Genomic DNA, 25,654 nt, shown 5'->3' on the forward strand with positions numbered 1-25,654 from the left:
ACTTAAACTAAAATGATAGGCAACATTTGATTTGTGGATGCCTGTATACATCAGTAATTTCATCACTGCCAGAAGGCAATTTTTGAAATACTCAACTGAGCTAAGTCTACGAAATTTTAATTGGGTGCATGGAAAATATTTATCCTATGATTTGGGAATTTATCATTTAGACTAAGATTCATATATATAAAATATATTTTATTGGTTAAAAATATGGTAAATAAAAATCACCGGTAAGACTTGGGAGAACCAGAAAAATCCCAATTTCTTTATATATTTATGAGCAGCACTCAAGTAGCGACATGAGCGTCATGATCATACTTTTCATAGCCTATCATGTAATACAACTGTTACATAGTACCTCTTTATACTTTACTAAGGATTAAACTTGGGTTTGTTTGTTTTTTTACAACTAATTTACCTAAAAGGACTTTACAGTAATGAGTATTACTGAAACTCACTGATGAATTAAGAAATCTTTTAAGTAGTAATTTAGACATTCCTCCAGTTGTTTTATTTTTATCAAGAGAGTCTATTTTAATAATAATTTTAAAAAGACACAATTATCCTATTTAAAGTAGGTCACGTAAAGTGCTAAATCCTAGTCAGCCTGACGGGTATTTTCAAGCAGTTACTTTAATCCAGACCTTTCAAATATACTCACCCAAAAGCAAATCAGATCTTTCTCTAGCGTAGACACCTCCTGGAACAAACTTAAAAGCCGTGCACCATGCACAGAAAAGTATCTCCAGAAGATAAAATACCATGGCAATGGTCATGGCTTTCCCAGGGCCCGACCCTGAGCTAATAAGATGTCCAAGCACTTGAGGCCACATGGACGCTGTGAAGACAGCAAGCACACAGCCAGAAACGGCAGCTGCCCACGTGGGGAGGTAAAGAAGGCCCGCAGCTGAAGCTGCTCCTGTTTGTGACAGAGAAAGAAAAGAATCAGACAGGAAAAGCAGAAGAGTCTCTCCCATTTTCTTAAAAAAAAAAAAAAAAAGGAATAATGGGCTCATAGGATGACCAATTTATAGCTAGCTATTCAGAGCCAGAAGGGACCTCGAGGGCATCCTGGTCCAATTTCCAGACTGATGAGAAACTGAGGTCTAGCGAGGTTAACGTGATTTGCTCAAGGTCATGCGGCTAGTTACTTGCACAGGTGGAGGCAGAGTGTGAATCTAGTAAATCTCAGTGCTATTTCTTCCGGAAAGACAGGGGGAATGAAATGGCATTTTTAGCTTATTTGTGTTAAGACCCTAATAGCAAAACAAAACAAAACAAACTTCTGAAGAAGTGAAATTTTCTGTAATATCAAAACTGTGTCCATTTAATTTAACCAGCCGGATCCAGGACATTGGAAAATACATAAAGTCAGCGCGGCTTCTAGAACATTTTTGTTAAGGAATTTTCTTGAGGACTTTCCATCCACTTAAACGCTGCCGCTTGTCCTACAATATGTAAGTTGGCTTTCCCAAGCTCACATCCCCAAAAGATGTGACTGAGGGAGGATTAGTGGGCTTGCTGCTTTAGCAATGCTGCAGTCAGTTCATTCGTTACCCGATAGCCTGGTAGGTGTTGAAGTCTATGCCATCTGCCCAGTCCACAGCAGGCATTTAGTAAATGTTTGCTAGTTTGCTGAGCTAAACCTGAGAGTATAACGTTCGTCCCAATTCCTGGGAAATCAGTTCTGAAACAGCACATCAGGGTCTCATGGCACCCCACTTTCAAGCCATCTGTGTAACACCTTTCTACAGAATATGACTTTTTATAGACAATTCAGTCAATTTTGTTAGAAGTGTGACCCACCCTTCAAGGATGTCTCCCACAGGCTCCTCGCTGCTGGGGTGAGAACTGCAGAAAAGGAGTAAGGAACAGGAAGTGGTTCCAGCCAGCCTCTTGGTGCCCCGTGGTGCCCATCCATCAGGAAGTTCTACTTGTACCACGACAGGGCAGTGCCACGTAACCGCCTATCCTCCCCACCCCTGCTTCAAGATCATCGCTAAGATCAACGTGAGAACCAGATTCCAGAGCCCTCTACAACCCACAGAGTTTAACCTCACAGTGAGACCTTAAAATACTCCGATTTCATAATGGCTATTTTCATAACAAAAATTTTTTTCATTTTGAAATAAATAAATGTAATGACCAGTTACTGTAGAAATTTGAAAAATACAGAACTGTAAAGAAGCAATTAAGAATTGCCTAAAACACCTTTTGGGATGAGCACTGGGTGTTGTATGGAAACCAATTTGACAATAAATTTCATATATTAAAAAAAAAAAAAAAAAGAATTGCCTAAAAAAAAAAAGAATTGTCTAAGACTGAGCTGATCACAGCCAGTACTCCTATGTATTTTCCCTTAAGTCTTGTTTTATGTACATATGAAACTATTTTTATACTAACGGAACAATACCACTTATTGAAGATTATATTCTTCTTTTTATGTAACATTATACCGAGAACATCTTCTCACATTATTAGTGTTTTTTTCTAAATCATTTTTATGTATATATACCACCCACTAGATAATCCACAATACAAGCAACCATTTTCTTGTTGTTGGCCATTTATGAAGCTTCCAATGCTGTGAGGAATATCTTTCTTTTGTTAATAATCTCTTACTACATCTCCACTCATTTACTTAAAAGAGTCCTTTAAAAAGAGTCTTAAAAGTACAAGTACTGGGGTGCCTGGGTGGCTCAGTCGGTTAAGTGTCCGACTTCACCTCAGGTCATGATCTCACGGTTCACAAGTTCGAGCCCTGCATCAGGCTCTGTGCTGACAGCTCAGAGCCTGGACCCTGCTTCGAATTCTGTCTCTCTTGCGCTCTCTCTCTCTCTGTCCCTCCCCCACCCACTCATCCTCTGTCTCTCTCTCTCAAAAATAAATAAACACTAAAAAAAAATTTTTTTTGAGTATAAGTACTGTGTCAGGAGGTAAAAGCATTTTAAAGAATCATTAATTATGGGCAACTGCTTTTGTGAAAGGTTAAGAAACCTTGCTGGGGCACCTGGATGCTCAGTTAGTTGAGCATCTGACTCCTGGTTTCAACTTAGGTCACGATCTCACAGTTCGTGAATTCGAGCCCTGCATCAGGCTTTGTGCTAACAGCACGGAACCTGCTTGGGTTTCTCTCTCTCCTTCTCTCTCTCTGCCCATCCCCTACTCCACCCTCCCCCCTCCCCAAGTAAATAATAAATAAATAAACTGTAAAAAAAAAAAAAAGACTTGCCAGAAGTCTCACCTTTTGAACCCTGCAGAATTATTCCTTTCTAAAAATCTTTACCAAATTAATGATGAGAACAGTATCACATTCTGAGTTTCACTTTTCTAATGATTAGTGAGAGTGACTTTTTCCTGTTTACCAGCTTACAAAGGCTATTTTTTAAAAACAAGGATTCCTGAGTTGATATTCCAAATGAAAGACATTAGAATGACTTTGTTGTTTCTATTACAAAGAATTGTCTGGAGGGAAAGAAAACATCTTCTCAAATTCCCTTGACTATTACTGTTTTTATTTTTAATTTGTATTTTTAAATAGGCTATATATATTTTTTTAACGTTTATTTATTTTTGAGACAGAGAGAGACAAAGCATGAATGGGGGAGGGTCAGAGAGAGGGAGACACAGAATCTGAAACAGGCTCCAGGCTCTGAGCTGTCAGCACAGAGCCCGACGCGGGGCTCGAACTCACAGATTGCGAGATCGTGACCTGAGCTGAAGTCGGACGCTTAACTGACTGAGCCACCAGGAACCTCTATACCAGTGGTGGCATATGACCCACACTGTTGGTCACTTTGCCTTCTTCACTTACCTCTATACCTTAACTGTTTTGTGTTGGAGACTGAGTCCTTCCAAATAACGTCCTCCAAATCTTTACAACATCTAAGACACCAAGCAGAATTATTTTTTTAAGTTTATTTATTTACTTTAGAGAGAGAGAGAGAGAGAGCAATCAGGGGAGGGGCAGAGAGAGAGAAGAAGAGAGAGAGAATCTCAAGCAGGTTCTGCACTTCCAGCTCAGAGCCTGATGCAGGGCCCAAGGCCACGAACCATGAGATCATGACCTGAGCCGAAATCAAGAGTCGGACGCCTAACCGACTGGGCCACCCAGGTGCCACGACACCAAGCAGAATTAATAGTAACTGAATATTCCAGTACTATTTATAATAACTAACATGTTAGTTTTCAATAGATCAGATTTTTCATACAATAAAATTATAGGAACACTGTAAAATACACCGGGGTCCTATCAATACGTTTAGCACATCTGTTTTTGATTTTAATAGAACTTTGATTTTAGTAATTTAATTGCCACCAAGATTTAAAGCCCATTAGAAGCTTCAAATCTGCTTGCCCCTGAAGTCTTTTAAACTCCTGTTTAACACTTCAGAGAGACAGCAAAACTACATTAGGTTTGACTCTACTCATCTCGGGAAATAAGTATAAGCATAACACTACAGGTTCACAGCTTTTCTGTCTTTTAACTGACAATGTATGCTTCTGGGGCCCCCAGTTTTCCATGTTTAAAATTAAGCTGTCAGGGCGCCTGGGTGGCGCAGTCGGTTAAGCGTCCGACTTCAGCCAGGTCACGATCTCGCGGTCCGTGAGTTCGAGCCCCGCGTCGGGCTCTGGGCTGATGGCTCGGAGCCTGGAGCCTGTTTCCGATGCTGTGTCTCCCTCTCTCTCTGCCCCTCCCCCGTTCATGCTCTGTCTCTCTCTGTCCCAAAAATAAACGTTGAAAAAAAAAATTTTTAAAAAAATAAAATCAAGCTGCCAATTACCTACCCAGTAAGCATTTTCCTTATATTCCATGAAAATAGGCATGACATCAGGGCTGAACAAACCTCCGATGTATTTCATGTTCCTTTCCCCAACTGCATAGAGATTAAGAAGCTATATATGCTCATTGCAAACTCAGCATTTACAAAAGTATCTGGCCCTTTTCTTGAGGAATCTCATGAGGCATCTCTCTGATGAGAAGAAAGGTTACTCTTAAATTCTACTCATACTAACTTCCACAGACGCCATAGAGAACGCCTACCACAAAACACATGTGCAAGTAAAAAGGGCTCAACACGACTACAACAGTTTGCTCATGACGCTCCAGGACGACGAGGACCTGGCTAACTTCATTAAATGAGCCAATCTATTCGAATTACACATATGTCAGGGCGCCTGGGTGGCTTAGTCGGTTAAGCATCCCACTTTGGCTCAGGTCAAGATCTCATAGTTTGCGGGTTCGAGCCTTGCGTCAGGCTCTGTGCTGGTAACTCAGAGCCTGGAGCCCGCTTCAGATTCTATGTCTCCCTCTCTCTCTGCCCCTTCCCTGCTCACACTCTGTCTCTGTCTCTGTCTCTCTCAAAAATAAATAAACATTAAAATATAGTTTTTAAAAAAAGAATTACACGTATGTCTCCATCCAAGAGTAATAGCACTTAGGATGTAAAGAAATTTCCTTATTACGTTAGTCGATCCACACCTTCTATTACCAATCCACAGTCTCGAACCCACACAGGGCATCCAGTGCAACACTCTGAATCACCTGGTTAATGAACATGTAAGAGGGCATCTCTCTTCACAGAGACCAAGTTCACTGCTCTGTTACAGAGTGCAGAGTTTTTTATTGAACACTAAAACCAACTCTAACCATTTTCTGCCTTTTAAGGGGAAGGCAGAGGAGTGATGTAATTCAGGCATAGTAATAAAATAGTCAATCATAAAAATAAGTAGTTGCTCCTAACATATGATGGCTTCCATCAATATCCCGTAATCCTAACCAGTGTGACTGGGAGTGGAGGGTCCCAGCCTTGAATAAGCAAACGTGGACCCCAAAGGTAAGTCGAGAGGTGAGAAGCTCAGGAGGGCATTCCTGAAAACCAGAGAAGCAGGGAATCTTGGAGAGGGCAAGAGGTCTGGCAACGCGGTAATGTCTGACTTCCATCTCCTCAGACCTGCAGTAGAAACAGGGGCGCCTGGGTGGCTGGGTCGGCTCAGCCTCTGACTCTTGATTTCGGCTCAGGTCATGATCTCACAGTTCTTGAGTTTGAGCCCTAAGACGGGCTCTGTGCTGACAGCGCGGAGCCTGCTTGGGATTCTTTCTCTCTGCCCTTCCCCCACTCAGGCACGCACGCTCTCTCTCCCTCCCTCTCAAAATAAATGAATAAACTTAAAAAAAACTGCTACTGACACACATGCCTTCTTTGGGAGATGGGGGAGAATATGTGAGCACCGTGAGGTGGCAGTGTGGCGGCTACAGGAGGAGAGAGGTAGTGAAGGAGGAGGAAGTAAATTGTCAACTGAGTGGAATGCCGGGCACAGACACGTACAGGTAAACCCACGTACCTGTGACCCACCAGAGTAAACTGGTACCAGGAAACCATGAACAAGCTGAGAGCATCAATCCGCTCGCCAAGCTCAGCAGAACTGCACCCCTGTAAGAAAATAATGTGCTGTAGGACATCTACCATCACTAATGTTTTATTGTCCCAAATAGAAAATACATCTCCTACCTCTGGGTACATCCAAGAGATAATATGAGTGTGAAAAAACCCAGTGAGATAATGAGAGCTCATTGAAAACCAATATTATATCCAGTCAGAACATTGAGGGGTAGCCGGGTGGCTCAGTCGGCTAAGTGTCCAACCTCAGCCCAGGTCATGACCTCACCATTCCGGAGTTCGATTCCCCAGCCGGACTCTGTGCTGACAGCTCAGAGCCTGGAGCCTGCTTTGGATTCTGTGTCTCCCACTCTTTTACTGCCACTCCCCAGCTCAGGTGCGCACGCATGTGGGCACGTGCTCTCTCTCTTTCCCTCTCTCTCTCAAAAATAAATAAAACATTGGGGCACCTGGGTGGCGCAGCCAACTTCGGCTCAGGTCATGGTCTCACTGCTTGTGAGTTTGAGCCCCACATCGGGCTCTGTGCTGACAGCTCAGGGCCTGGAGCCTGTTTCGGATTCTGTGTCTCCCTCTCTCTTCTCTGCTCCTCCCTCACTCCCACTCTGTCTCTCTCTGTCTCTCAAAAATAAACATTAAACATTTTTAAAATAAATAAACAAATAAACATTAAAAATCAAGAAAAAAGAACACTGAAGTAATAGCAACTCAGACTTGAAATAAATGATATCTTCAATCTTTCATGGTCAATGTAAAACACAGCGATTGAGTATTCTCAGACTATTAAATTATAGTCCATATTGGCCATGTGACATGTGACATGTGATAACTCTGCCGAAGACAAAGAGAAAAAGTCACTGGGAATCGTTTCTATTTAGTTTGCCTCTTTTTCCTTCCTCTGCCTCAAAGCAGTCTGGGCCTTTCTGGGACTGCTGTCAACTGTATAAATAATCGACAGTTGTGTGAGTTTTAAAACAACCACAAACTACTTCATTCTTTTGCTACTTCGGCAAAAACTTGCAGGAGGAGGAATCAAAAAATTTAACTCCACTTTAGGGGAATATCCAGAAGCAATAATAGCTACCACGTGGCACTCAATTAAATAGCTACAACATAAACTAAGCTAAAAAACACAGCACTTACTACCTCCCATGCACTGTTTTAAGACTTTTGCATCTTGGGGCGCCTGGGTGGCTCAGTCGGTTGAGCGTCCGACTTCAGCCAGGTCACGATCTCGCCGTCTGTGAGTTCAAGCCCCGCGTCAGGCCCTGGGCTGATGGCTCAGAGCCTGGAGCCTGCTTCCGATTCTGTGTCTCCCTCTCTCTCTGCCCCCTCCCCCGTTCATGCTCTGTCTCTCTCTGTCTCAAGAATAAATAAACGTTAAAAAAAAAAAAAAAAAAAAAAGACTTTTGCATCTTATTAGGCTCTCAATCTTCCCAAGTCTCTAAGGTAAATGCTCTTATTATCCCCATTTTGCAGAGGCAGACACTGGGGAAAAGAGCACTTAAATAACCTGTCGGAGGTCATACACAGCAGCTCTGCTAGGACTCAGAAACCAAAAAAGGTCATCAGGCCCTGGAGTGAGGCTCTCGGCTACTATCCTGCCCACCCCCACTTCCAAGGTGAAGGATCACCCTGGGTCTACAGAAGACCAGATGTCAAAAAAGGCCGTGGAGGACACTGTTGATTTTTTTGTATCCCCAATTCAACGACAAATGTTTACGAGGACCTACTATGTGCAGGCTGTGTTCTAGGGGCTTGGGATACATCCATGAACAAACATCCCTTTCCTCCCGAGGGCTCCCATTCCAGTGAAGGAGGAACAGACAGTAAACACAATTAATAAATAATTCAGGATATCAGAAGGCGGAAAGCACTAGTGGTAAGAGTCCCAAGGCCGGGAGCACTGGGGCGGGCTGATGGGAAACTGGAAGCATGAGGAAGACACAGTTTATCTAGCTCCCTCATTCTCTCGGGGTCTACCATCCGCACTGATCCTTCGGCTTCCCAACGTCCCGTCGGTACGCTCTGGGCCCCTCCCTCACCCTTCTCCCATCCCTCACCTCTTTACCGCATCAACACTTACCTGGGATGCAATCTCTTATGGATTTTAGAAAGCGATTTCTACTACGATGGTCATGACTCATGAAAGCCTAATGCAACATTTCTCCAGCAGGGTTCTGAGAAACACTAATTTTATGAGGTGTTAACAGGTGTTCTAAAACAGGAATTCTACTTTTTTTTTTTTTTTTTTGGAGGGAGAAAGAGAGCGTGCACAAGTTGGGGGGGGGGGGAGCAGAGGGAGAGAGAATCTCAAGCAGGCTCCATGCTCAGCGGAGCTTAGGAGCCCTACGTGGGGCCCCATCTCACGACGGTAAACTCGTGACCTGAGCCAAAATCGAGAGTCGGATGTTTAACCAACTGAGCCAACCAGGCGCCCGGGAATTCTATTTTCAAATAAGTCTGAGAAACTCCCAGGAGGTCTCTCGTCTGCGGATGTGCATTGTGAATCACAAAGAGAGGAATATGAAGTGCAGATTTAGGAGACGTTGCCTTTTTCTCTCAGGGTATCTATCAACATCTCAAGACACCAGTGTCCCACAGAACACAGTTGGGGAAATGCTGGTCCCATGAGCTACATCTCCATCTTCAATGCCTCCCTCCAACAGACAGAATTACAACACGTCTACCAAAAAAGCCCCTCATTTTACAGGTGAGAAAAACAAAGCCAGGGACACGACGTGACTCGTCCACAGTCGAATGATGAGTTACTGTTGGCTGAGCAGGACTCCAGCCCTCAAGCCTGGCCTCGGGGTCCTGGCCCAATTCTCCTTTTGCTGTTCCATATAACTGATGCCTATTTTGAAAGGGAATTTTCGAAACAAAGCTTTGATGCATGGGAACAAACCCCTTCCCTTCTCTTCCTTTGTGCCTTTCTTCCTTCTTTCCCTTCCTCCCAAATATGCGAAGGCATCCAGGATCAAAAGACACAAACTGTGAATGAGCTAACATATGGAAACTTCCTGGCTCCATGCCTGACAGAGTTAAATCATAAATAGTAGTTCTTTTTCCCATTCCCTGCCCTCAAGTTGCTTACTGTCTAGCAGGAAGATCTAAAATAACTGTAATGGTCTTTTTAAAATTTTTTTTATTAATGTTTTTATTTATTTTTGAAGGAGAGAGAGAGAGACAGAGCATGAATGGGGGAGGAACAGAGAGAGAGAGATACAGAATTTGAAGCAGGCTCCAGGCTCCAAGCTGTCAGCACAGAGCCCGATGTAGGGCTCGAGCCCACGTACTGTGAGATTATGACCTGAGCCGAAGTCAGACGCTTAACTAACTGGCTGAGCCACCCAAGTGCCCCTAGCTGTAATGTTTTTTAAAATTGTAATACACAATAATAATAAAAGACAGAAGAGGGTAAGGGTGGAATTTAAGGTAGTATGTAGCATAAAGGAACCCTTGGGATAATCAGAGAAGACTTCACAGAGCAGATGCTTGAGCTGGGTTTAGAGGGGTGAGTAAGAGCTTGCCAGGACACCAAAGCATAGAAGGCAGCCAGACAGAGGGAAGAGCACATACTTGCAGACAAAGGCCTGGAAGAGTCCAGCACTTCTAGGGAACTGGAAGTGATTTCAGCCCAGATGAAGCACGGGGATAAGGTAGGAAGTGTCTGTAAAAGTAAGAGGGGTGGGGGAACAGATCCTGTCTCACATGACCTCGTATGGAAACACCACTTAAAGGTTCTAAGCCAGGGAGTGATGGAGTTAGATGTGCATTTCTGGAGAGTTCACTGGGGGCGGGGCTAGTGGGGGCAGTGCAGAGAAGGCCACACTGAAGAGAGACCATGAAGAGGCAAGAGAGGAAGCCTAGATGAAAGATGGTGAGGGCTCCACAGAGGCAGATAGGGTGGGGATCGCAGGGGAAGGGATAGATCTGAGAGAAGTAGTAGAATTGACTAGACTTAATGCCAAATAGACACAGAAAATGAGAAAGACAGTTGTAGGAGGACTCCTGGATTCTGGCTCGGATGACGGAGTGATAGCTAGGAAGGGTGAAGCAAGGCATGGAGGAAGACGAACGTGTTTGGGGACTGGGGACTTCTGAGTCCAGACCTGGACACCTGGGGGTATGCTCTCATGTCTGCTGGGGAAGGATCCACCAGGCATTTGCCAAATGTGGGAACCTCCACACTGTAAGAGCAAACAGTTATCTGAGGCAGATGTTTTAAAGGTTCCTCCAATCTTTGTACATGAAAGGCTGGGCCTGAACACAGGAGAAAAGACGTATCCCAAAGGGTAGAGACAGGGTTAATGAGGACCAGGCATATGCTGGTTCCAACACTTAATCTCAAGACTGCTGACTCCCTGGGTGCCCCATGGTTGGAGCAAGTCCCAAAATATCACAGGATGCAGAGATCTCTCTGGGCGTCCCTCCTTCGCAGAGAATAGAGATCGATGCCCAGGCTGCCAACCTGTTTTCTCTCATCAGGGCACCGTGGTCTCATCCCATCAAATGCCCGTAACTGTAAGGAGGGGTCTGAAGGAAATGGCAACAGCATGTCTTCTCTGCCCCTGAGAATGCTCCCCCATGTGGAAACTTCCTCAGAGCACCCAAGCAGGAGCTTCCAAAACCTTACTTGACCGGGCACAACCTTCAGCCCTCCATCATCTGCTTTCTAGCAACCCTTCAGCACCGGGGCAAACACCCTCCACAGTAGGCAGTAACATCATGCAACGTTGTTGCTATCTAGGGAAAGTGGAATATGAAACACCTGGCTGGCGCAGATCTAGCTGCTCAACAAAAGAGGTATTTCTTCCTTCAACTTTAATAGCCAATTCCTTGATGGCTTCCAAACCGACACTCACCCAAATGGGTTAGGATCTGGCCCTGGATGGGGGTGCCCACTCACGGCCCATCTGGAAACAAGCGAGACCTCTCCAAAAATCCAGTGGGTGAGGAACACGAGACTGCCAAAGGCAGCCCCTGCCAGGCACCAGGTAGGTCTGGAGGCCACGCCCTTGACTGCCACTCCAGTATTTTTCCCCTCTGGCTTACTGCAGTCACCATCTAGGATAAAAAATGAGAAATGGTCAATTACATGAAAATGTACCCTCTATATTTCACAGACTTGTAGCAAGCAAGAAATGGTACCTGGCTTCAAGGAGCTTATTTTAGAAGGGAAGATGAGATGTGGCACTGTAATACAAAGCGGAACGTGCTGAGAGCTAGTTGGTGTGAGAGATGATTTCAGGCAGGCTAGATCAGGAATGCTTTGGGGAGAACCAAGCATTTTGGGATTTCACAAGGGAAAATGCAGCGAGTTCTTTACTTCATGTGAAGTTAACAGTATGAGCAAAGACATATACAGGAAGGGGCACCTGGGTGGCTCAGTAGGTTAAGCGGCCTACATCAGCTCTGGTCATGATCTCGCGGTCCGTGAGTTCGAGCCCCGCATCGGGCTCTGTGCTGACAGCTCAGAGCCTGGAGCCTGTGTCAGATTCTGTGTCTCCCTCTCTCTGACCCTCCCCTGTTCATGCTCTGTCTCTGTCTCAAAAATAAATAAACGTTAAAAAAAATTAAAATATATATATACATATACAGGAAAAGTGACTGGTATGTTGAGGGAACAGATGCAGTCCTTCTTGAGTGGAACATATTCAGGACACCAGGACATGTCCCCACCTTCCCCCAGGACACCAGGCCATGTCCCTGCCTTCCCCCCACCCCCAAAGAGGGCTCTCATCTACCCCACTGTGCACCCAGGGTAATAGTCGTACACTTACTGAGCAGTTCCTGAGTTTCAGGTCTCTTCCTAGCCTTTGATAGGAACTCATTTAATCCTGGGAACAACTTTACAAGGTAACCTATTACTAGGCCCATTTAGTAGATCCAAAAACTGAGGCCCAGAGAGAACAAGTCACTTGTCCAAGATCATACAGCTGGTAAAGAGAGCTTAGGCAGACCAACTCCACCACCTGTGTCCCTAACTATTCCCTACTTCCCAGGGCTGTTTCACCAAGAGGTCTCATTTCACTGCATCAATGACTTCACACACAAAAACGTAACAACCGGAGAAAATGCTGGCAGGAGAATGTCTTTGTAAGAACAGACAGCCTGCTGGGCTGATGGCCCGTGCTACTGGGAAGCTCTCTGCAGGACAGAAGAAAGTCTTAGGGTCTGTTGCATGAGGAGGAGGAAAGCCATTCTGCCAATAAAGGAGTCAGAGGGAGAGAAGCAGAGCTGTGAGCCACAGGGATGATGGGAAGGGTGGTGAAGACAAAGGAGGCCAGGGCCTGGAGACTGAGCAGTCTTTGGGTGGGGAAGAGGGAGACCTAAACTGAATTTGCGGAGCATCACTGCTGTGGACTCTGGTCGGGGACCCCTCTCCCAGGACCCAGCAAATCTTCACTAAAACTACAAAATTGCCTGGTGTGATCTGATATTCTGGGGAAACTGATGAGGAGTCTGGGGTTTTGTAAATGAGGTACGGGGCAAAAACAGGAAGGGACCAACAACTGGGTCACATGAATTAAAACAGAGGCGAGAAAAAAGAAAACTCAAGTCAGGAAATGTAAATGACACCCTGAAGTTCAGATCCTTATCAGCCTGTACCTGTGAAATTTGCTGCCTGAGTTTCCACCTTTCAATGTTAGTGTTTTATGAAACATAAAGCATATATTAGGGCACCAGACTGAGTTCTAAATGTTCTAATAGTAATGTCACTTGACCAATATCCTTGAATGATGTTCCCTTGTTCTCACTGTCCCTGTTTCATGCCAAAATTGGGGCGAGAGGCGGATTATACAAGCACTTTGTTCATGCTGAGCCAAAACCCTCTAAACTTCCATTAATCTGTGAGATTTCTCCTTGTATTGACAAAAGAACAGTGACTCACTGAGACTCACACAAAAAGCCAGGTGCAAGTTAACCAGAATCTAGTAACACTTCTCCCTTCTTTTCAGAAGGATCTCAAGTTAGCATATGGAATAAATATGCAAGCTGGGGATGTGTATGTCTCTGAGAAAGTCAGCTCCAAAGAGAGACAGGTGATTTGGTACAAATATGCAAGATTTCCTTTCTTTTTCAACCTTCAGACTTGGAGCTTAAACATCTTCAGACTCCCAGAAAAGAAAAAAAGAAAAAAAGAAACAAAAAACAAAAAACCCAGATAGTTCCCAGAGCCTTTGCTCATGAATAACTTCTCACAGTGTTAGAGATATGCGGGGGTCAGTGTGGAGGAAGAGAGACGAAGGGTTTCATCCCTCAGCCCCATCCAGAGGGAGAGGGGAGAAAGACAAACTGAAAGCCAGCTGGGAGTCTCAAGCCTGGTTTACTCTCCCACTCCACACTGATACAAGCCAGAAATGGCTTATTATTTTCATCCTCGGTTCTGGCAAGGAAAAGGTGCCTTCTGCTTAGATAATAATCCACTGGCTGTGCTGGTTACTCTTTCAGAGGGAGCAAAAAATTGAAACAGAGGCAAAATGCAGAAAGACTTCTTATCTTTTCAAGATGTGTTCCATTCAGATAAGTAAACTATGCAAGAGAGCAGATCCCTAAATAAATTGGGCATATGCTTACCTGTGTAAATGCGATCAAGTGTGGCTATGGTACTTAATGTCAGTATCACTCTGTTGGACATCTGATAACTCCAGATTGGATTTAGTGAAGTGTACCATATGCGGAGAACAAGAAGAAGAATCTGTCCTAAGATGAATCCCCAGATTCTGAGGTACCTGTAAAAACAAAAGTATTTTTGGGGCGCCTGGGTGGTGCAGTCGGTTAAGCGTCCGACTTCAGCCAGGTCACGATCTCGCGGTCCGTGAGTTCGAGCCTCGCGTCAGGCTCTGGGCTGATGGCTCAGAGCCTGGAGCCTGTTTCCGATTCTGTGTCTCCCTCTCTCTCTGCCCCTCCCCCGTTCATGCTCTGTCTCTCTCTGTCCCAAAAATAAATAAACGTTGAAAAAAAAAAATTAAAAAAAAAAAAAAGTATTTTTAATAACTTTTTATGTACTTTCAATGTACCATGGTCAGAGTGAATTTCATAGTTTCATAGAATGAGTCTATAAAGTAGCCCTGTTGGTAATTTGCAGTAATGAACATGCCTTCATCTTCAGTCCTTATAAAGCCCATTACCTAGGCAACTTGTTGCAATTTCCTAATTCTCAAAACATCGTGGAGACTGATGGCAAGTATTCGCATTCCGATTTTGTGAAAAGGGGGAAAAAGTGAGACTTCTAGAAGCTGTATGCAAAGTAAAAACTATCACTTAAATTCCTGGTCCCAACTTTCCCTTTGGTAAATGATCACACCTGTTTAAGATATGAACCTTTGTCGATGGATATAAGATACCATACCTTTGTAAGCCACTTCCTGTCCACCATGTCACGGCTTGTACTATCAACGAGGAAGACACTCCAAGGGCAAGGACCACTAGCCGAACTCTGGCATTTGGAGCCTGGAAGGAGGCGATGCTGCCTACAAACAAATTAAGGAGAGCTAAACATTTCCGGCAATCATGCATTGGAACACAATGATCTGCATTCGATAACTGTTGCATCTGACACCATCTCTACACCCAGACAGATAAATACGGACTTGTGTGTATAAATTAAACAATTTTTAATTTTTTGTGATGTCATTCTTAACAATACGTTCACTACGTTCAAGTGTACAATTCAATGGTTTCTAATATATTCACAAAGTTGTGCAACTATTACCACTAATTCCAGAATATTTTCACCACCCCAAAAAGAAACTCCCTTTTCCTCCTCCCTACTGCCCCAGCCCCTGGCAATCACTAATCTACTTCCTGTCGTATAGATTTTTCCCATTCTGGGCATCTCGTATCAGTGGACTCCTATACTAGGTAGCCTTCTGTGACTGGCTTCTTCCATTTAATCAGAATATTTTCAAGGCTTATCCATATTATAGCATGTATGAGTACTTCGTTCCTTTTTATGGCTGAATCATATCCACTGCATGGATATACTGCATTTCATTCATTCATCAGTGACGGGCATTTGGGTTGTTTCCATTCTTTGGCTACTAAGGATAATGCTTCTAGGGGTGCCTGGGTGGCTCAGTCGGTTAAGTGTCCGACTTCGGCTCAGGTCGTGGTCTCACAGTTCGTGAGTTCAAGCCCCACGTCAGGCTCTGTGCTGACAGCTCAGAGCCTGGAGCCTGCTTTGGATTCCGTGTCTCCCTCTTTCTCTGCCCCTTCCCTGCTTGTATGCATGCGTGCTCTCTCTCTCTCTCTCAAAAATAAATGAACACTGTTTTTTTTAAATCAGGATGCAGAAAAAACATTGACAATTATTAATTTTATCATTCATTTATAAATATATAAATCATACACTGGAGGCACCTGGGTGGCTCAGTCAGTTAAGCAACTTCAGCGTAGTTCATGATCTCGCAGTTCATGAGTTCGAGCCTTGCATCGGGCTCTGTGCTGACAGAGCTCAGAGACTAGCGCCTGCTTCAGATTCTGTGTCTCCCTCGGGGCACCTGGGTGGCTCAGTCGGTTAAGCGCCTGACTTCAGCTCAGGTCACGATGTCGCGGTCTGTGAGTTTGAGCCCCGCGTCGGGCTCTGGGCTGATGGCTCAGAGCCTGGAGCCTGCTTCCGATTCTGTGTGTCTCCCTCTCTCTCTGCCCCTCCCCCGTTCATGCTCTGTCTCTGTCTTAAAAATAAATAAACGTTAAAAATAAAAAATAAAAAAAAATAAAAGCATCCAGATTCTGTGTCTCCCTCTCTCTGCCCCTCCCCTGCTCACTCTCTCTCTCTCTCTCTCTCTTTCAAAAATAAATAAACATTTGTATGTTTTTTTTGAAAAAAGAATAATACTGCTATAAACATTTGTGTACAAACAAGGTCTTATATGAACATAGGTTTTCATTTTCCTCAGGTATATACTGAGAAGTGGAATAGTTAGGTCATATGAGAACTCTGCTTAACGTTTCAAGGAACTGCCAAACTGATTTCAAAAGCAGCTGCACCATTTTATATTCCTACCAGTCATGTGTGAGGGTTCAAGTTTTCCATATTCTTGCCAACACTGATCACTACCTATCTTTTTGATTAGAGCCATCCTAGTGGGTCAAAATTTATCAGGCAAGAAAAAACCTAAACCAATAGGAATATGAACTAGTTTGTAGTTAAGTACATAGTAATTAACCCAAAACGTCTGAGGTGCCAGAGGTGATAGCATGTAACACAGATCTTCTCTGTCGTTATATAAGGATTCCTTAGGACTTTGTCTTTAAAGACAAAGTTGTTTCATTTCCTTAGCAGCATCTGAAGGGAGTTTTAAGGTAAACCACGGCTTACAGCAGCCTCTGTCTAGCATCAGCAGAGCTCAGTGACTACCCAGAAGAGGATCTGGCCAAAACAGTCTCTTCATCCTCAAACTCGACATCACTTTCCTACCTACTCCATTTTCTCAAATTGAACTCCACCTCAACTCAAGTGATGGATCTGCACAGAGGAAGGAGGCGAAATGGGAACAACAGGAAGCATCCCAAATACCATACACACCCCAAACTTATTAATATCAACATCCCTTACAGCCACCAGAAGTTGCTGGGCCAGAAGTGGATTTAAACAATCAACAAACCACCCCAGTAACTCTCAGTCAATAGCTCTGTAGATAAGGCTTGACACAAGCAGCATTGAGCAAAGGCAACAAAGAAGTGCCACTGATGAGACCACTCCCATAAAGCCAACCAAGGAGCGTGACGAGAAAATGAAACCTGCAACACTCAGGCCACAGTAATTCCTAGGAGGGTACTGTAAGCCCAAGGGAGTGTAGCTCGGCCACTATACCCTCAACTCAGGGTAGAACGCCTCATTTCTATTATTTCTGGAGCTGACATTTTCACATTTGATTGGTCTTTCCATTTCTCTGGACGTCGTCTGCATAAAGGGTGCATTTTTCAGTGGTCTTTACCACCATCCTTTCGGAGCCCAAGATCTTGAGAAGCCGAGTCCTCCACCCTTGCGGGTATCCACAGAACTCACTGCCCTAACCTCATTCTGCCTTCTTCGGGGACTGGCCCACAGAAAAGCAGAAGGCAATTTCATAGCAATTCCTGTCACTGTTTCTGAAAAAAAGTCAAATGACTGTATCCAGAGAGAAGAAATATATGCCACTTGGAAAACTCCAGAGAAACCAACTGCACTGCATTGTAACAGAAGAGGAAGACATCTGGAGTTTTCACCTATAGATTCAACCAGATCACAGTCTGGTGTTTTTGTTTTCTAAACCTTTTCTTCCATGACCCCACCCTCTTACTTTTTTACTCCCCGTACTTCTTCAAGGTCTCTCAATATTTATTTATATTAATAATCTCAATTCCTTGGGACAGTAAGTGTACATTCAAAATTTTTAATTGATAATTGCTAATGGCGACATAACATACTCAAATTCAGAATCTAAAAGATACCAAAGGTATGTATTGCAAAGCTTCCCTTTTATGTCTGTCTCTAGATACCATTTTCAAGTAACTAAAATGCTATCGGGATTTTTTTTTTTTTTTTTTTTTTAAATCCTTCTAGGGCCATTTAATGCATTAAAAACTAAATATATTTCCATCTAAACTTTCTTACACAAATGTTAGTATTCTGCACACACTGTTTAGTGATTCCTTTTTTTCACTTAATAATATATTTAAAGACTATTCCATTCCTTACATAATGTTCTCGTTCTTTTATATAGCTGCCCAGTATTCTACAGTGTTCCAATTTTCAAAACCCATAATTTGTTTAACCAATCCCATATATAGGACATGTAGGTTATTTCTAACCTTGCTATTACAAATATTGCTATAATGATTAACAACCTTATAGTTTTACCATTTAAAAAAAAAATTTTTTTTTAACGTTTATTTATTTTTGAGACAGGGAGAGACAGAGCATGAACGGGGGAGGGTCAGAGAGAGAGGGAGATACAGAATCTGAAACAGGCTCCAGGCTCTGAGCTGTCAGCACAGAGCCCGACGCGGGGCTCGAACTCACGGACCGCGAGATCATGACCTGAGCCAAAGTCGGACGCCCAACTGACTGAGCCACTCAGGCGCCCCAAGTTTTACCATTTTAAGCCATACGTAAGTATATCTGTAGGGTATATTTCTAGAAATGGAATTGCTGAGCAAAAGGGTATATACGTATTTGTAATTTTGATAAATGCTGATAAATTATCCTCTGCAGAACTTGTGCCAATTTACATCCCCATCAGCAATGTCTGAGTGCCCGCTTTCCCATCCTTACAATACAGTGTTACCCAACTTTGTTCTTTGGCAATCCAGCATATGAAGCTACATACAAATATGTGTGTGTGTGTGTGTAAGTTGTATTCTACACATTTTAATTTTAAAATACATATTTAAAAAATTACATTTTTTCCCAGTAAACTGATCATATCCTTTGCTCTGTTATCTATCGAATTGTTGTTCCTTTTTATTATTGATTTGTAAAAACTCCATGTTAGTGATATTAGCCCTTTGACAAAAGAGTTACAAATATCTTCCCTAATTTGTTTGACTCTGTTTACTATAGTGTTCATTGGGCATAATTTTCCTACTTTCATGAAGTATCATTCAACAATTTTTAATGGTTTCTGAGTTTTCTGTCATAGTTGGAAAAAAAGTACACAAAATTTTCAAGAGTTGACCTGTTCTCCCTCTTGATTTCAGTGATTTTTTTAGGCTTTTCCGATCTGACAGAAAAGTTAGAAATGTAAAAGACATTGGCTCTTGGTCTAGTCTTCCAGTTCTAGTAAAACTCTTTAAGACAGTAGTAAGAGAAAGAATGATCTTTGTTTTTCATTTAATCATTTAGCATACAAAGAACAGTGTACATATTTTCACTTGATTTTGAAAAAAAAAAAACAACAAAAAACAAAAAACAAACACACACACACAACACCTTCAAGAAGCACTTTTAAATCTTACCAATAGTAATTATCCGCAACAGGATTAGCATCCACTTCTTGTTAGCCAATTTCCAGAAAGGAGTAAGTGTTAGGAATATTGGAGAAAGAAACACTATGCCAAAACCTTCAAGCCCAGTGAGTTCTAGAGTTTGCAGGGGAAAGTAATAAATCATCGGTCCCAGGCCATGGCAGAGAGACCAAGAAACATACCCTAGGAAAAAAAAAAAATGATTAAGGAGAATGTGTAAATGTGACTTTGTTTCAAACACTAGCCCTGCTCCTCCACTGTAAGGGCTCCAGCTGACCGCCCTCCTTCACGATTCTGACCCTAACTGGGTTCCTGTACAGAATTAATTCCTCCCCTTCCTCGGACAAGAAGAGAATGTCCCAGGATGAAAATGGCTTCCTGCTGTTGTGAGTCCCTTGACACCCCTTGTTTATTCCTTTAACCTTGTTCACACCCACACAGGTCGTCCCTTTATTGAAACCTCTTCATTTGGACCATCTAGGTTGAAATTGATAAAATTTCTTTACCTAAGTCAACCATTCTATAAAGAGCAATATCATGAAAATCAAAAAGAGGAACTAACAAGGGTGTCCAGCTGGCTCAAAAGGAGGACTATGCCACTCTTGATCTCTCGGCTGGGTGTAGAGATAACTACCAAAAAAAAAAAAAAAAAAAGGAACAAACAGCAGGTGGCCCCTCCTTTGCTCCCACTCCAGACTACATCCAAAGGCAGGTTAGTCAGGCAACAATCATTTAGTTGTAAGTAGACTTTTTTAAACCTAACCTTATAAGACAGTATGGCGTAGTGAAATTCCAGGATCTGGAGTCAGGTTCACCTCTGCCAACTACTGACTGTATAATCTTCTACAACAATAATTACCTAATGGGCACTTACTATGCGGCAGCATCTGTGCGAATTATTTACAGAGATCTTATTCCTCCTACAGCTCACGTCCTATGAAATGGACACTTTTTACTCCCCTCTTACAAGCGTAAAAACAAACAAGAACAAAAAAACTTCTGAGATTCAGAAAGTAATCGTCTAAAGTTGAAAAAGTGGCAAACGGCAGAGTGAACTTAAACCCACGCAGACTGGCTCCAAACGTAGCCATCGAACCATCACGTGTAGTAACTTTCTCCCGAGGTACTTCTCAGGCTCCCTTTCTGAACCAGCAAAGTAGTCCTTTCAGCCACCTCACCGAGTTGCTAAGATTAAATGAGATCAAGTACACAGAATACCTAGCACCCTGGGTACTTACTGAACGTAACTCACTTTACACCGCTGTACTTAATACATTTGAAGCTAGGGGGAAAAAAAGTGGGGGGTACCCTCCCGAGTATTACCAGCTCCCAGAAAATCAAGTTCTTAGGAAGGTGCCCCTCCCAAGCGAAAAGAATGTTTCATAATGAACAGCGAGATTATAACACTGTCCCAAACATTTGGGAAATCTGACTTTAGTCACACGACTCCGAGAGAATTGCCCAATAATTGTCCTTGGGGCTTTTTGCAAAGCTTCGAGGTGCGCACACGGGACCCCAGTTCGACGCTTTTCGCGCAATGCCCAAACGTGCAGCCGCCACCAAGACCACTCGTGCGGGGCCAACACAGGCAGCAGCTGCCTCCCTGCGTGCTCACCTCAAGCCGCTGGGGGACACGGGGACCCCTTTCCTTGTGAAAGTTAAGGTCCAGTACTGAATCTTACTAACGTAAAGGTCGCGGAGGGGGCCGGTTCGGGAGCGGTCCCAGCCGCGCGGGGTCAAGGTCGACACGTGGAGAATAGAGCGCCATCCCAGGGTGCAGTGGAGCTCGGAGGCACCGTCTCCCCCACGGAATCCTCGGCTTCCGAACCTCAGTCTAGGTCTCGTCTTTTTTGACGGCGGTAGCAAAAGTTCCCAGAGGACTTCTGCATCCTGGGCGCGCGGCGCGCTCCCTCCCGAGCCCAGCCAACCGGCCGAGCGCCGCGGCTCCGGGCCGAGTGGGGGGCAGGCCCCCGCGAACGCGCGCCCGGGGGCGGCCTCAGCTTACCCAGGAGGCTCTCCAGGAGGATTTCTCGCCACAGCCAGGACATGGCCGCGACGCACAACGGCGCTTCCCGAGCGAGCAGCGAGCGCCTGCCCCGCCGCGCACGCCCCGCGCCCGCCGCCGCGTCCTCCGGAGCCGGGTCCGCGCGCACGTCCCCTCGCCGAGCCTGCTGCCACCCTCCAGCCCCGCGGCCCGCGCGCCGGGCCGGGCCCAGGAGAGGGTGGGGCCGCCGCGCGGCCGCCCCCGCCCACCACACCCAGCCCAGCCTGCCCGGGCCCGCACCACCTGCTCGCTCCGCCGCCGCACCCCCGGCCGGCCGCCCCCGCCCCGCGCCGTGGCGCCAGGCAGACTCGCGGGGGCCCGGAACCCCGTTGTCGGGGCGAAGGCGGGGTTGCCCGGCCCGGCCGCAGAGCAGCGCGGGGATGGAGCGCTGCCGGAGCCCCGGAGGACGGGCGGCTGGTGCGGGGTCTAAAAGGAGCCCCACGGTGGTGCGCTGCGAGGCGCAGGCTGGACGGGAGGGGGCCTGCAGGACGGGCTCCGGCGCCCGGGGCCATCAGGTGCCAACAGGACCGTGGGCCTTCTTTAAGCCGGGGCTAACGCTTGGGAGGCGGCATTAGCCTCCCGAGACTGAGCTACTCCTCAGCCGGGCGGTAAACAAATTGCGCTCTGGAAGGGTGGTCCGAAAATCCCAGAGGCTCCAGGATTTTCTATGGCTTGTAGAGACCTTGCAACACTTGCTCAGGGGAGAGGAAACAGGTGAGGTGAGTGGAAACTCTGCCCTCCTCAACTTCATGAATAGTGATGTCTGAGAGTGCCCATCCCGAAGGGGAAAGGGAGAGGAGTTCCAGTCAACAGCGGAGCCAGTGAAGAAGGCCGGTGGTTTCTCGCTCACGTATTACCACACCCCAGAATGTCTTGAAATTTTTTTTTGAACCTTCTCAGAGCAATTTATTTTAATTCGCTTTAATTTTTTAGAAGAGTTTATCATTTATCACTGCTGGAAAGTTTGCTCTGAAATGAAACAATGATGAGTTGCCTAAAAGCCTCAGAATCCCTTAAGAGCAGTTGTTGCTAAAAGTCCATAGGAGTTTTAGGCAAAGAGTTCCAAAATCACTTAGTTACTTCCTAATATTCCTGTCACAAGGATAGCATATACATCAATGGAATAGAACTGAGAGCCCCAAAAGGAATCCTCTCCATTGGGGTCAGATGCTTTTCAACAAGCTTGCCAAGACAATTACATGGGGAAACGGATCGTCTTCAACAAACGGTTCTAGGACAACTGGATAGCCACCTGAAAAAGAATAAGGTAGGACCCTTACCTCACATAATATGCAAACACTAACCCTAAATAGATCAAAGCCCTAACGGTAAGACATAAAACTATAACTCTGAGAAGAACACATAAGAGTAAATCTTCAGGGTCTTAGGTTGGGCAGTGGATCCTTAAGAATGACACCCAAAGCCCAAGTAACAAAAGACGTAAGAGGTAAGTTGGACCTCATCAAAATTAAAAGCTTTCGGGCTTTCCATTTTTTAATGTTTATTTATTTGTTTTTGAGAGAGAGCGAGCACATGCACAAGCCCAAGAGGGACAGAGAGAGAGAGAGAGAGAGAGAGAGAGAATCCGAAGAAGGCTCCAGGCTCTGAGCTGTCAGCACAGAGGATGAAGGGCTCGAACCCATGAACCATGAGATTGTGACCTGACCCAAAGTCAGATGCTCAACCTACTGAGCCACCCAGGCACCCCAAAAACTTTTGTGCTTTAAAGGACACTATCAATAAAAGTGGAAAAGCAATGTACATATTAGGAGACCGTGTAGTCAAGTCATACATCTGGTAAGGAACTGGTATCTAGAATATGTATTAAAAAAAAATACAAGTCAACAGTGAAAAGACAAATAACCCAATTTAAAGATGAAGAGATGTGATAGACCTTTCTCCAAAGAACATATGCAAGTAGCCAATAAACACAGGCAAAAAATATTCAAATCATTTCATTAGGGGAAGGCAAGTCAAAACCACAACGAGATGCCCCTTTACACTCACTAATAAGGCTGTAATCAAAAAGTCAGACAATAACAAGTATCGGAAAAGATTTGGAGAAAGTGGAACCCTTCTACATTGTCTGTGGGAATATAAGATGGCGTAGCCACTTTGGGAAACAGTCTGATAATTTCTCAAATGACTAAATAGAGTTAACATATGACCTATCACTGCTCCTGAGTATGTATACCTAAGAAAAATGGAAGTGCAGAATTTGTACACAGATGCTCACAGAAACAGTATTCAGAATAGCCAAAAAGTGGGAAAACCCAAATGCGCGACAACCATTGAATGGATAAACGAGATGTGGTATGGCCAAACAATAGAATAATATTTAGCAATAATGGAATAAAGTACTGATATATGCTACATGATGAATACAGCTTGGAAACGTTACACTAAGTAAAAGAAGCCAATCACAATGTAAGCCACATATTTGTATGATTCCATTTTTTTTTTTTAATTTTTTTTTTCAACGTTTATTTATTTTTGGGACAGAGAGAGACAGAGCATGAACGGGGGAGGGGCAGAGAGAGAGGGAGACACAGAATCGGAAACAGGCTCCAGGCTCTGAGCCGTCAGCCCAGAGCCTGACGCGGGGCTCGAACTCACGGACCGCGAGATCGTGACCTGGCTGAAGTCGGACGCTTAACCGACTGCGCCACCCAGGCGCCCCTGTATGATTCCATTTAAATGAAATTTTCCAAACTGGCAAATTTATGGTGACCAAGAGTAAATTAATAGTTGCTCAGGGCTGGGGGCCAAGCGGCAAAGGAAAGGGAATTAGTAGGTATATGTTTCTTTCAAGGGGGGTAAAACACTCTAAACTTAGATTGGGGCAGTGGTTGTACAATTCCATGAATACACTAAGAATATTGCACAATACTTGTTAAATGGGTGAATTATGGGTGTGTGAATTATATCTCAAGAAGATAGTTTTTTTTTTTTAAAAAAAGGAGACAGTTTTTGAAAATGCAATTCATTCTGGTTATTTTATTTTGTTAAAATGTTTTGGCTGAGTTTCAGTCATTTGGTATCAGCCATTCTTGAACATGTGAGGGACTTCAGTGAATATGAACAGCAGACACTGCATTTTCCTCCCTTTTTGCCCACATAGGTTTATTTTTCATACACCCATATGAAAAGCATCTAACCTAGTGCTCTGTGTGCCATGTAGGTTTCAAAGCTAAGCTTTAGGGAAAACTTTGCTTCTATTAAGGATACACTGTGTTTTCTCTTCCACTCAGAGCTCAGTTTTTAGTCTTAGTATTTTCTTTTCCTCTTTAACTGTTTGATCACAGCTAACTTCAAGAGAATCTGGAAAAATGCAGTCTAGCTGTGGGCCCAGAAAGGAAAGAAACCAAGTTATGGTGAGCAGTTGTCTGTCTTTGCTATAAACACCTACTTTATTTATTTTTTTTTATTTATATATGAAATTTATTGTCAAATTGGTTTCCATACAACACCCAGTGCTCATCCCAAAAGGTGCCCTCCTCAATACCCATCACCCACCCTCTCCTCCCTCCCACGCCCCATCAATCCTCAGTTTGTTCTCAGTTTTTAAGAGTCTCTTATGCTTTGGCTCTCTCCCACTCTAACCTCTTTTTTTTTTTTCCTTCCCCTCCCCCAGGGTTTCTGTTAAGTTTCTCAGGATCCACATAAGAGTGAAACCATATGGTATCTGTCTTTCTCTGTATGGCTTATTTCACTTAGCATCACACTCTCCAGTTCCATCCACGTTGCTACAAAAGGCCATATTTCATTTTTTCTCATTGCCACGTAGTACTCCATTGTGTATATAAACCACAATTTCTTTATCCATTCATCAGTTGATGGACATTTAGGCTCTTTCCATAATTTGGCTATTGTTGAGAGTGCTGCTATGAACATTGGGGTACAAGTGCCCCTATGCATCAGTACTCCTGTGTCCCTTGGATAAATTCCTAACGGTGCTATTGCTGGGTCATAGGGTAGGTCTATTTTTAATTTTCTGAGGAACCTCCACACTGCTTTCCAGAGCGGCTGCACCAATTTGCATTCCCACCAACAGTGCAAGAGGGTTCCTGTTTCTCCACATCCTCTCCAGCATCTATAGTCTCCTGATTTGTTCATTTTGGCCACTCTGACTGGCGTGAGGTAAACACCTACTTTATACACAGTGTTGACTTGAGGTTTAAATAGACCTCGTACTAAGGCACTCAGCACATCGCCTATGGTATTCACGGTATTTAACAAATGGTAGCTT

The 25,654-nt window shown here is 44.2% G+C and overlaps 1 protein-coding gene across 2 annotated transcripts in view; it reads right to left on the reverse strand.

The window, feature by feature from the left end:
* Positions 1-21,520, reverse strand: part of CWH43 (cell wall biogenesis 43 C-terminal homolog) — a 57,667-nt gene extending 36,147 nt beyond the window's left edge. The window contains exons 1-7 of one of the 2 annotated variants that reach the window (XM_025921981.2): positions 21,367-21,520; positions 19,353-19,544; positions 14,761-14,881; positions 13,986-14,140; positions 11,270-11,471; positions 6,349-6,437; positions 665-922 (exon numbers count right to left, since the gene is read on the reverse strand). In XM_025921981.2, coding sequence (XP_025777766.1) covers positions 665-922; positions 6,349-6,437; positions 11,270-11,471; positions 13,986-14,140; positions 14,761-14,881; positions 19,353-19,544; positions 21,367-21,409 — 1,060 coding nt within the window. In that variant the 5' untranslated portion in view covers positions 21,410-21,520. Of the gene's footprint in view, positions 1-664; positions 923-6,348; positions 6,438-11,269; positions 11,472-13,985; positions 14,141-14,760; positions 14,882-19,352; positions 19,545-20,976; positions 21,279-21,366 lie in introns of those variants that run through there. The other variant, XM_086705093.1, reaches the window with a different exon arrangement.
* Between the last annotated feature and the right edge of the window lie 4,134 nt (positions 21,521-25,654).

This window comes from Puma concolor, chromosome B1 (assembly GCF_028749965.1).
Source record: "Puma concolor isolate L17-30 chromosome B1, mPumCon1.1.hap2, whole genome shotgun sequence".
NCBI classification, from domain to species: domain Eukaryota; kingdom Metazoa; phylum Chordata; class Mammalia; order Carnivora; family Felidae; genus Puma; species Puma concolor.